Consider the following 12,125-nt stretch of genomic DNA (forward strand, 5'->3'; position numbering starts at 1 on the left):
GGATTAAGATATCAATCCCCACTCTCATCGAATCTGCCACTCTTAGGATAACTGCTTATTGTTCCATTACCTGGGATGATGGTATCAGAGATAGGGGCACTTTCCTTGTCATCTTTGACAGTGTAAACACTGACATTGTACTCCAAGCCAGGACTCAGGTTTTCAAAAGTGCAGGAACTCTGATCTGCATGGACCACTTCTTCCAAAGAATATCCCTGTTGGCCATTTGTAGGGGTGGTGGTAATTCTATAACCAGTAATGTCTAGAGAGGACAGAAAGGAGGCAGTTACTGCACAGAGCATTGGTGACCCAGGCTGAATCAAAGTAGACCCCAATGATGGACCCACAGAAGGGAATGGGGAAAGGACCCAGCATTTATTGAGGACTCTCCTGTTATTCAGTGCTGCAACAACCGTTTGAGGCAGGTATTAATATCCTCAGTTTAAAGAAAATCTTGGAATGGGGGAGTGATTACCATAGGCTTGTCTGACTCCTAATCCAGGTTCCTTTTACCACTATACCCTGCTTTGCCTTAACAGATCATCTTCAGGACAGATGAGGAATCCTCCATTTTACCTGCTTAGTCTGGAATGGTTCTCAACCCTAAGCATATTCCCCAATATGGGCTCTCCTAATTTACAAGGTCTGAACCTATGGGATTTACAGGAAGGGAATAAGGAAAGGAGACAAAGTGAAAAACAAAAGTGGTTATACTTATATTATATACAAAAAATGCTCACTGTGGAAGATGTAAGGAATCATAGAAACTGGGCAGTAAGAGTGTTGAGGGGGAAGAGAGAGACATTCAAATTAAAACAGTGATAATTAGAGATCCACAGGGACCAGACTAAATGAGAAAATATGTTTAAGTTAAACTTACTAAAGGGTGACTTAAGTTAAACTTACTAACAGGCTGGACACGAAAATGGTGTCTAGACAAGAAAGTCCAACTGGATGGAAATAAAGGTTTAGGTCATTACATTTGCTAGTGACCATCCAGACAGGCAGCCTAGACCATCCACGAAGACTAAATGTTAATGATCTGGTTTCAAACAAGCATACGACTTGCCAGCTTAAAGTTTCAAACTGGAGGTCATTTCTGTCTTTCATCACCTTTAGAGTTTTGTGGTGCCTCTCATGACAAAATATTTGTAAAACTTCATTGAATAGTATACTTAGAATCTCTAACAATAGACAAAAGGAAATTTCTGCAGTATGATTTCAGCCTTTTTTTTTTCTGGCAATTTTGAGCGCCACTGAGCAAAAGGTACCATACAGAATGGTTTCTGTCAGCCCTCATGATTCCCTACAGCTTGATAAGGGTCTGCCTTGTTCACTTCCCTGTTATCTAAAGACACATGCAGTGAAACACTCTACATGTCACTCTGTGATGTACGCTCACGTACTATATTTTTTATGGAAAGCTGGGTACTTATAATGTTGACCCTTTCTCTCAAAGTTTCCAACACCTTTGTCCTGTGACAGTACCACACAGACTTGCCCTTGATACATCCCAGGCTTACCTGGAGTGGTGCTCCTCTCCCAGGACACTGTAAGCACACCGGTGTCAGGGTTTGCCTCCAGGTGCAGGTTTGTGGGTGGAGACAATGCTATGCAGAAAAAAGTTTAAGTTACAAGTTAAAGCTAACACCAAGCACTTGACCTGTGGAATGTTTCTTACTGCCCTTTGCTTCTCTCCCTCCCTTCCTTTCCCTTCCCTCCCCTCCCCTTCCCTTCCTTTTTTCCTCTTTCTTTTTCCTCTCTCCTCTGTCTCCCCTTCCCTCCTTCCATCCCTTCTTTTTAAGAATCAGTAAAAACATAGAAGCTATACTATGAAACCATGGTGGACAGCAATTCTCTGAGACCATTTTTTTTACAATTAACAATTTTGAAATACTATTGACATTCTTTCTGTCTTTCCAGTTCATAAATATTTTTGACATTAGAAAGAACAGTTCTGATGCCATGGAATATATGACAAGAGTTGAACTTGCTGCTGCAAATTTAGAAATAGCTAATAAGATAAGGAGACATGGGATCTTCCTCTTACACCGTCATCAGAAGCAAAAAGTGATACTGGTATCAGTTATTTTTACAAATTGGAACAGTCTTAAAAGCTAAAAGAAAAGTGGCAAAGGACGCCTCTTACGTGTCACAACTTTCTTTACAATCGGTGTATCTCTCTCCTGCCCATCTCTCAGGACCGAGATGGTGTAAATGTATTCCACGCCTGGAGTCAGGCCAGACACGACGATGCTTCCTGACTCTGAAGTCACTTCTCGTGGTGCTTCCCCTCCCTGGCTTGGTCGTACACCCAGCTAGAAGAAGGAAAGCAAAATAAACACCAAGGGCAAATATTTCCAGAGCTAGGTTACTGCCGAGAGGTTTTGGTCATGCTTTGTATAATGTGAGCTTCTATGCACACTGCATGCTGTGCTTTTATTAGGGAATGAGTTGGCGCCTGCCTTTCGTTCTATTAGATTCTTCAACTGGAAGCTCCCTGGACTGGGGGCGCAAGGTGGGAGAGGTATCTTCCCAAACTGCATTACATTGGCTTGTAATGGATGTCTCTGGAGAACTGTCATTACATAAGGTTTTGCTTGATAAATAATCTCCTGATATAAACCAGAAGTACACAGGGGCTTGGGGCAACATGGCAGTTCATTTCTATTTTCTTTTTTTCTTTTTATTATTTATTTATTTATTGAGAGAGAGAGAGAGAGAGAGAGAGAGAGAGAGAGAGACAGAGTGCAAGCGGGGAAGGGGCAGAGAGAGAGGGAGACACAGAATCTGAAACAGGCTCCAGGCTCTGAGTTGTCGGCACAGAGCCTGACACGTGGCTCGAACATACAGCCGGTGAGATCATGGCGTGAGCCGAAGTCAGATGCTTAACCGACTGAACCACCCAGGTGGCCCTCTATTTTCTTTTTTGCTGGAAGAAATCCTCTAGCACTCTTTTTAATGAGTTATGAACATTCAATGTAAAGGTTAGTAGAGCCTTTAACATTTTGTACTTCAGAAACATTTCTTTTGAAGAAGTATGTTCATAGCTTAAACTGCAGGACAATATATTACAAAAGAAGAATTAAAATAAATGTGCCCATAATTTTCAATTTTTTAATATTTTATTTCAAAACCTAGGCAATACCGTATCATCAAACGGTGTTCTACTCTAGAGACGTCCTTTGTAGGTTACAAGGCTTCTGAAAGTCAGAATGACACGATTAAGGAGAATTTGAAAGGTAATCTTCAAAAACCGTATCTCTATATTTAAGTAGCATAATCATCAATATGGCTATTTGCATATTTCAAAAAAGAAGTGACCTTTGGTGTATTTTTTTAAACAAGCTGTCATTGGGATTTAGTCTTGATTTCCAATTATAATAAATATTTCTCTCCCTATACTCTAAATGCCAAAGAAAGGAATTCTTTTAAACATATTCATTTATATTCATCACTTTCCTAATATCATTACTTTAAAGAACATGAATCCAGATATCTACAGGGAAGACCTTAATCTTAACTTCTATTAAGAAATTCACCCAAGGGGCTTTGAACAAGTTGAGATGAAATGATTGGATGAAAATGTGATTTTTAAGTGACTCTGACTTTAATTGGTCTCTCTAAATGGGTTTTTGTGAACTTGTTGACACCCATTTAGAACAACACAACAAATGGCGTTTCCTTATATATTTTAAAATGCAGTCCCCTGGGGGAAAGGATGGAGAAAATCAGATAACAACAACAGTTCCATACTAATGTTTTATCCTTTTGCGAAGCACTTCCACAGCCTCAGTCCATCCTTCCAGAAATCCAGTGAGGCCACAGTAATGTTATACCTGGACAATGCGGTCAGAGAGGCACAGACAGAAGCAGCGAATAAAACCCAGGTCTCCTGACTCCCAAACATCCTGTTTCTACCACATTCAGAAACATAAGGCCACTTCAGGGCTGTCTCACAAGAGGTTAGGGATATCTGCAATTTACCTTAAAACCAATCCTTGGAGCAGGTGTCCATGTGATCACAATGGTGGTCTCAGTGACCTCTGTGTTGTAAGGTGGAACAGAGCCGAGAGGCTGCCCTGTGAAATAGAATCAATGCATGTGTTCAATGTGCTGGAATCACAGACTATTGCACAGAATGCATGTAGCAATTTTTTTGTTTTTGTTTTGTTTTTGTTTTTTCAGAGAAAGAGAGAGCGAGAGTGGGGAGAGGGGCAGAGAGAGAGAGAGAACCTCAAGCAGGCTCCACACCCAGCACAGACCCCAACGCAGGTTCAATCCCACAACCCTGGGATCGTGACCCAAACCGAATTCGAGTCATCTGCTCAACCGACTGAGCCACCCAAGCACCCCAGTAACAAGCACTTTTATGGAGAACCTCTGTTTACTCAGCTAGTGGATCCTGAATGTAACACCCTCACTGGGTGAGAATTTAGAGTAGGTCAGCGCTTCTCAGTCTTTTCTGTGCCACACAAGTTGTCTGACACCTGGCTAAAATGCAGGTTCTGACTCAGTAGGACCAACATGGGGCTAGAAGTTTGCATTTCTGGAATGCTGATGCTGAGTCCATGCATCGTACTTGAGTGACAAAGAGCTAAATGACAAAGAAGACACTTTCAAGTCCTTGCAGTCTATGATATGTGTCTTTTCATCAAGTTTGGGATTTGAGTTTTAGGACAATTAATTTCCCTGGAGAATCCCATTTGAAATATGAAACTGACCACAAATTGATTATCATTCTGCTTTTTAAATCATTAATTTGAGAACAATAGTTAAATTACAGATGAGATCTGAAAATAGCTTTAAGTTGAATTACTCCATAATTATGGTCAATTATTTTTGGTTGCAGTAAGAAATGCCACATGAAAGTTAAACAAAATCTGCCACTATAGACACACTTCAAAATTCTAAAGGTTCCTTAAATATGTGATTACCCATTTAGGATAATCAGACTGAAAAAATTTAGTACTCTGCCACTGAAATTAAGAATTATAACAAAAGTTAATTTTGCATCTCCTAACATCCTAACCTCACTGTTATTTCTCTTAATAAAAATATTACTGTAAAAAGAAGAAACCAGAAAAGAGGAGTGCCTGGGTGGCTCAGTGGGTTAAGCGACTGGCTCTTGATTTCGGCTCTGGTTATGATCTCATCATTTGTGAGATCAAGCCCTGGACTGGGCACTGCACTGAGTGTGGAGCCTGCTTGGAATTCTTTCTCTCCCTCTCTCTCTGCCCCTCCCCCCCCCTCACTGCACACTCTCTCTTTCTCTCTCCCAAAATAAATAAACATTAAACAAATTTAAAAACAAGAAGAGAAAGGATGAAAGAGTGTGTGTACACAAACTTAAGACAGACATTTTCGGGGTACCAGGGTGGCTCAGTTGGTTAAGCATTTGACTCTTGGTTTTGGCTCAGGTCATGATCTCACAACCTGAGTCATGAGATCAACTCATGAGTTCGATGAGTTCACAACTTCATGAGTTCACAAGTTCGAACCCCACATTGAGCTCTGTGCCAACAGCACAGAGCCTGCTTGGGATTCTCTCTCTTGCTCTCTCTCTGCCCCTCCCCACCTCACACTGTCTCTGCCTGTAAATAAATAAATAAATAAATAAACTTAAAAAAAAAAAAGATAGACATTTTCAACAGTCCTATGAATCTTACTACAGATTTAGAATCTCTAAAATATAATCGGCTGAACAACTAAACCTTGTAATAAGGAAATGAGCATTTTAATAACTGGCTGCTATGGGAAAGGTGAGGTCTCAAAGGCCAAGACATTTGGACAGGGCAAGTGTCAAATTCAAGGGTTTCAAGTGTGTTGCCAGCTCAGATCACGTGTTTGGTGTCTTCATAATTCCTCCTTTTTTATGTACCAACCAAATTCTGTGCCCACTGGGGGAAACAACTATTAAATGCATTTATGCTAAATTGTGAATGGCTGGTGAGACAGTTATCCCCCAGGGGCACACACATGGAAATTAAAAGTCTCAAGACCGCACTCACTACTCAGCTCCAGTCATTCATCTTCCCTGTGATCACATGGCAATTCAGGCACCATTGCAATTCTTCCTTCCCCCCCCTCCCCAGTCTGGACTTTAATGTGTGATTTTAAAACCTGTTTTGAAAATACTGTGTGGGGGAAAAATAAAATATGTGTGTGGGCTACTTTGTAATTACTTACTCTAATGGCCAAATTGAAGTTCTACTGGTTTAGTGAGCTGTTTCCTAACTATGTTATTATTTCAAGGGTGTTTTGGGGGGAGCCAGGATGGGTAATCCATGGTGCCTTCCCAGAGTCTCTGAAATCATACACCACTTGGCCGCTGCTGACTTTGACAAAATGCCGTGGCCAGCCCTGAGTGACCATGTTAATGGCCACCAAAAAAAAAAAAAAAAAAAATTCAGAAAGCAAGCAGCTTCTTGTACTGAACATCTGTGAAAGCCACAACTTTTTCACAAATTACATTCTTTTCAACTGTCTTGGGCTTCAAGACTGGGTGTTTTCTACTGATTGAGCCAGCCAGCTAGAATCTTCCTAAGTTTAAGATGATGCTCTCTGCCTGGGAAGACCATTACAGGAAAGTCTCCAAACCACAAACCCACAAACTGATGTCAAACAAAGGATGTGACTGTAGTGTGAATTATGGGTTCTGGCAGGTCATACATGAAGAATAGTCTAGCTGTTAAAGAAATAAAATTTGCCCTATTTGTAAAGGAATAAGCTGTATTTTCCCCAGAAACAGCCCCCCACCCCCCACCTTCACATTTGCTTTTAAGAATTTGGCACAAGTTGTAAAATCCAGAAAAGTTCTTCCCAGAATTAAGCTTAGTAAGGCAGTAAAAAGCTACAGAAACTTACAGCAATTTCAAAAATATGCAAGCCCTACTGATGTTTATAGCCTCAGAGTTCTCCAAGTTCAAATGAAGTTGTGGAACTCCCTACTTAAGTAGGTTTATTTAAATTGAAGCTTGGTTGAACTGTTTTCGTTCTCATTCTTCCCTCAATCATCTATTCAGTGAATATTTTTTGAAAGCGTGCTGTGTGCAAGGCACTATGTTAACCTTTATCTAATAAAATTAGTTTTGACTATCAGTACTTCCCTTAACTCAAATATAATTTTATTTTATATAAATATACTGTGCAGAGAATAAAAATAACATGTCCAATATATCAAAGTCTCCAAATAGTCTACACTGACCCGCCATACTCTACTTAATTACTGTTAGTACCAGTGAAAATGGTTTTTCTTTCGTGGGCACTCAGTCCAACAAAAGAAACTACACAAAATATGTATCGTGTTAAGGAGTGAAAAAGTAAAAATGATAATTTGTAGAATCATATGTGGTCAGAAAAAGGCTAAATCTACTGAAATCTCCATTCTAATTCATGAAGGGCATCTGTAAGAAATAGATATTTACAAGAAATATAAAACACTGGTTTCGTATTAATGGATTCTAGAGTATCTTAGTAACATGTAACATAAAATAGCAAAATTTAAAAGTTAACTTACAAATAAAAAGACTTCACTTGCTAACAATTAGTAGTTACTTAAGAAAAAGACTCCACTAACAAAAATCATACACCAAATTTAAATGGAAATAAATTTTTGGTAGATTATGAATTCCTACAGGAAAATGAATTTTCTTTGGGAAGTAAATTCCATAGTTATTTACAACTAAACTTATATTCACTTTTTGAATGCTTATTAACGTCTGTATTTTTAAAAGCTTTTAGAAAAATGTAAACTAGTTGATAGTTGTAATATATGTCAAAAAGTGTTACGTGCTTCTGTAACTGAAAAGGTCGATTTAAAAATAACCAATAAAGCTAGAAATTAGGGGTCTCGTAATTCTTTGTAATATAAATGAGAATGTTTTTAATAGAAATCAGTTTATGAATATAGGTCTTTATTGTGTTGTAGATACATAGGAGATTAAAGACCACTTCCTATAAAAGGTTGAATAAAAAAGGATAGATGTGACCAAAAATTGTCAGTATTTTCTTTCTTATTAAGAACTCTTGAAGTGGAACTTCAAGAGTAATTTAAGAAAGATAAAAGGAAAAAAAAAGTTACTCTGTTCCTCAGAAATACTTTGATCTGCTGCAGTCTCATAAAGAAATAATTTCCTGGGGCACCTGGGTAGCTCAGCTGGTTAAGCATCGACTCAGCTCAGGTCATGATCTCATGGCTCATGAGTTTGAGCCCCACATTGGGCTCTGTGCTGACAGCTCAGAGCCTGGAGCCTGCTTTGGATTCTGTGTCTCCCTCTCTCTCTGCCCCTCCCCTGATCGTGCTCTGTCTCTATCTCTCAAAAATAAGTAAACATTACAAAAATTAAAAAAAAAAAAAAAGAAAAATCATTTCCTTATCTTCTTGGTCTGTTGGTTTCCATAGTTGGTAAATGTTTTTATTCTACATTTACTGCTATCATTCAACACCCAGAGTATTAGGATGTAGACATAGGTGCTGTTTCCTTGCCTTAACTAGGATTTGGTAAATTCATTTAATACAATAGCATTCAATTTTCAAATAACTAGGTGCTTTAAACTGTGTTACTCAAAGTGGTCCCAGAGGAAAGAAGAAGCTTGGCAACATTTGTAGTTTAACATGCTACTACCTTCATCCAGAAAATCTTGCTTTGAAAAATAATCAACTGAACTGAATGGTGTGTTTCATGATTTATATTATGGCACAAGCTCCTTATTGTCCAATAAGAAACAATTCATGGTTCAAATAGCTGGTCCATGACCACATTTTGAGTAGCACTGGTTTAAATCTTCCTTTTTTTTTTTTTTTTAAGTTTATTTATTTGTTTTGAGAGAGAGAGAGAGAGAGAGAGAGAGAGAGAGAGAAAGAGCAGAGCAGGGGAGGGGCAGAGAGGGAAAGAGAGGGAGAGAGAATCCCAAGCAGACTCCTCACTGTCAGTGCAGAGTCCAATGTGGGGCTCAAACCCACGAATTGTGAGATCATGACCTGAGCAGAAACCAAGAGTTGGAAGCTCAACCGACTGAACCACCCAGGCGCCCCTTATACTAAGGTTTTTTAAGTTAACTTTTTAAAAGTGGGATGAAGAACAGAGAATGCAAATAAAGGTAAAAGAACATATGACATCACTAAGAAAAGAGGGTAAACTTTGACTTACGGGTGGTAAAGACGCCAGTGGCTTTGGGGCTCTGTTGGTTGCCTTTGACAGCCATGAGGGTTGCAGTATACTCAGAGGCAGGCTGCAGATTCCTCAGCGGGTACTGGGAGGCAGAGGGCCCTATGTTGTACTGCTTGGGCTGGCCTCCCCGGGTCAGGGCCACGGTCAGTCGGTACCCGGCTATGCGGGCCCGAGGTGGAGTCCAGGTCACGATGACAGTGGAGTCAGTTTCGTTGGTAAATCGGAGGTTAGTGGGAGCATCCAATTCTAGAAAGAAAAGATGAAACACATCAAGAAATATTTGAACCTTGGTAATGATCATACTGAAACTTAAAAGCCCAGCTGAATTTTCTAAAGATTTCTCAAGGTTGAAACTAAGCAAAAGTCAAAACCTTGGAAATGTTGAGCCATTAAGAAATGGAGTGCTACACAGAACTTTGCAAAACTGTGTCAGTCATGAGAAATTGCTGCTTTTTTTTTCTTTTTTTGCTTGACTTTGATCCTGAGGAAGGTCTAATTTTCCATCCTGACTTTCCCATCACCCTCTGAAATTGTACTAACATTATAGAGATAGCATTAAAAATACAAAAACGAAAATACTTGTGAAGGCTACAATTAGACTCTGCTCTGAGCCAAACAGGTTAAGAAATGAGAGACAAGCCCACTAAAATGAGGGCAAGACATAACCTCTACAAGGAACAGAAACAGTATTCTCTGCATTTATTGAATGACTAGTCCTTTGCTAGAGAAATAAAATTTTCCCATGATTCCTATCAGGTAATAATTATAACATATACATCAGAATCATGGTAAGACACTGGTGAGTGTGCACTATCAGAAAGAATCACACACATCGTGAGTTTCCTTGAGTATGATTACTAGTGGTTTCCCTGCAGTAATTTAAAAACGCTTTTCAGATGAAGGGAATGCTTAGGAGAGAGTCAAGGATAATCACTGAAAGAATGAGACATAGAGCCAAAATGCCATTACGTCTTTGTAGATCTAGCTCCATCACTTCCTAGCTCTGGAACTTTACAAATTACAGAAATTTTTAAGAGCTTCAATTCCTTCATGAATCCAATGAGGATAATAAGACCTTCCTCATTAGATCCAAAAGAGTATTAAATATAAGCACAACGCTTGTAAAGAACTGAGCAGAGGACCTGGCACTTAATAAGCAATGTTTCAAGCAATCACTATTCGTAAGTAATTCTCTCATAGAAGGGTTAAGAGCATACATTTCAAGTTTGACGGAGACAAATGTAGTTATAAAAAATACACTCAGGTTTGCAATCCATGTGTCTGTTAGCAAAGAAAATTAGGTTCTCTGAAGTTGTCCTCTCTCAGTGCCATTACGTGGATGCATGAATTTGGGGCACGGGTTACCATTTAGCATGATGGAGTGGGTCTCAGTTTTGCTTTCAGGTGTGATGTGCTTTACGTCCACTCTGCATTTCCTTATCTACTGGGTATTTCCCTATTTCTAACCATAAACCTAGGAGTAAATGGTTTGCTGCACATGCACCACAGATCGGGAATGAGGGTGGAGGATTCGGGGTGGAGATGGAGGAGAGCAGAACATACTGGTCGTCTGTTCTGCCGTCAGAGGCTTGCTCTCCCTCCCTTGGTTCACAGCGAAGACTTTGAAGTGATAGGTGACCCCGGGGGACAATCCGGTGACCTCCGCAAAGGTGTTCCTGCTAATGGGCAGCCTCTGTCCGTGCTCCCCAGGCAAGTTGACGGGGATCACGTCCACGCGGTAACCCGTCACGGGGCTCTCAGGGGGTGTCCACATGATGGTGATCTTGACGTCAGTCACTTCCACAAACTGCAGGTCCTTGGGAGGGGGAACTTTATCTAACAGACAAGAGCCAATTGGTCAGTCACAATTCCTACTGAAGACTATTGTTTTTTGGTTTTTTTTAAAAGCCAATTTCCTAGATGTATATAAGGAAATTCACAGGGGTTCTCATTCCAAACTAATGCCAAGTTTTGTCTCTTAACTAGAAAATACGAATTTTTTCTTATATTTTCATGGTTCTGACTTACTGCTTACATAGAACATTTGAAGTTTTTATCTAAAATATGTAGGTAAACCAAAGAGTTTCCAACATATTAAGTGTCCTATCAAGTAGTTTAAAATAAACATGCAAAAAATACAGTACAATAAAATGCAATACAATAATACAATAATAAAATAAAATAAACCCTTATTGTGACAACAGAAAAAAATGTGGTTTGTATTTTACTGAACCATTTTATAGTATTTCAAAGGAATAGAGAAAGTGAGCCTTAAGTTTCTAGAGAAAAATGTGAAGACGCTAAGGTGTCAGTTTTTATTCGGGAAGGCCAATAGCCAGCTTTGATAAGTCAGTTAATAGTGTGGACATTTCAGTCATATTTCTTAAGTTTAGGGATAAACTAATCTATAAGATCACTTGCATGGAGGAAATGTTGACAGAGACGAAGCAACCCTCCCACAGAAACAACTATTCTTTCGTCTAACATTTCTGGTCCTCCCTAGCATGCTAAGGAAATGAACACAGTCCAAGGATAGTTTTATTTCTCCAACAAAAGAGCGGTTAGTCGTGTTTCCTCGTTAAGCCCTAAGAGATACAATGCCATAAGAAGTGACTTTAAGTTACCTGAACGCGGGACACCAGTGGTTTCTTGCTGGATGAAAACAGGAGTACTTTCTTGATTTTCTTCCACAGCATAGATCGTGATGTTATACTGAACTCCAGGTTGCAAGTCACTGAGGGTGACGGAGTTGGCGGTTTCAGGAAGGTTAAGTTCTGTGCTACTACCTTCAACTGATGGCGAGTACACTATTCTGTATCCTGCAGATTCAAGGGGGAAACATTAGCCACACTGTTTTATGAAACAGAGGTTTCGTAAGTCGTAAATCTCTTATCAGAAAAACCCTTAGCATCTTGCTTGATTAGTTAAGAACCAGAGATGTTGCCACTTCTC

General features: G+C 39.5%; 1 protein-coding gene across 13 annotated transcripts in view; it reads right to left on the minus strand.

The window, feature by feature from the left end:
- Window positions 1-12,125, minus strand: part of FN1 (fibronectin 1) — a 71,542-nt gene that overhangs the window by 31,829 nt on the left and 27,588 nt on the right. For all 13 annotated transcript variants that reach the window (XM_040476174.1, XM_040476165.1, XM_040476164.1 and 10 more), the window contains exons 18-24: window positions 11,798-11,992; window positions 10,737-11,009; window positions 9,153-9,419; window positions 3,988-4,082; window positions 2,150-2,318; window positions 1,524-1,610; window positions 71-262 (exon numbers count right to left, since the gene is read on the minus strand). In XM_040476174.1, the coding sequence (XP_040332108.1) occupies window positions 71-262; window positions 1,524-1,610; window positions 2,150-2,318; window positions 3,988-4,082; window positions 9,153-9,419; window positions 10,737-11,009; window positions 11,798-11,992 (1,278 nt within the window). The remainder of the gene's footprint in view (window positions 1-70; window positions 263-1,523; window positions 1,611-2,149; window positions 2,319-3,987; window positions 4,083-9,152; window positions 9,420-10,736; window positions 11,010-11,797; window positions 11,993-12,125) is intronic.

This window comes from Herpailurus yagouaroundi, unplaced genomic scaffold (assembly GCF_014898765.1).
Source record: "Herpailurus yagouaroundi ecotype Mexico unplaced genomic scaffold, PumYag 140, whole genome shotgun sequence".
Classification (NCBI taxonomy): domain Eukaryota; kingdom Metazoa; phylum Chordata; class Mammalia; order Carnivora; family Felidae; genus Herpailurus; species Herpailurus yagouaroundi.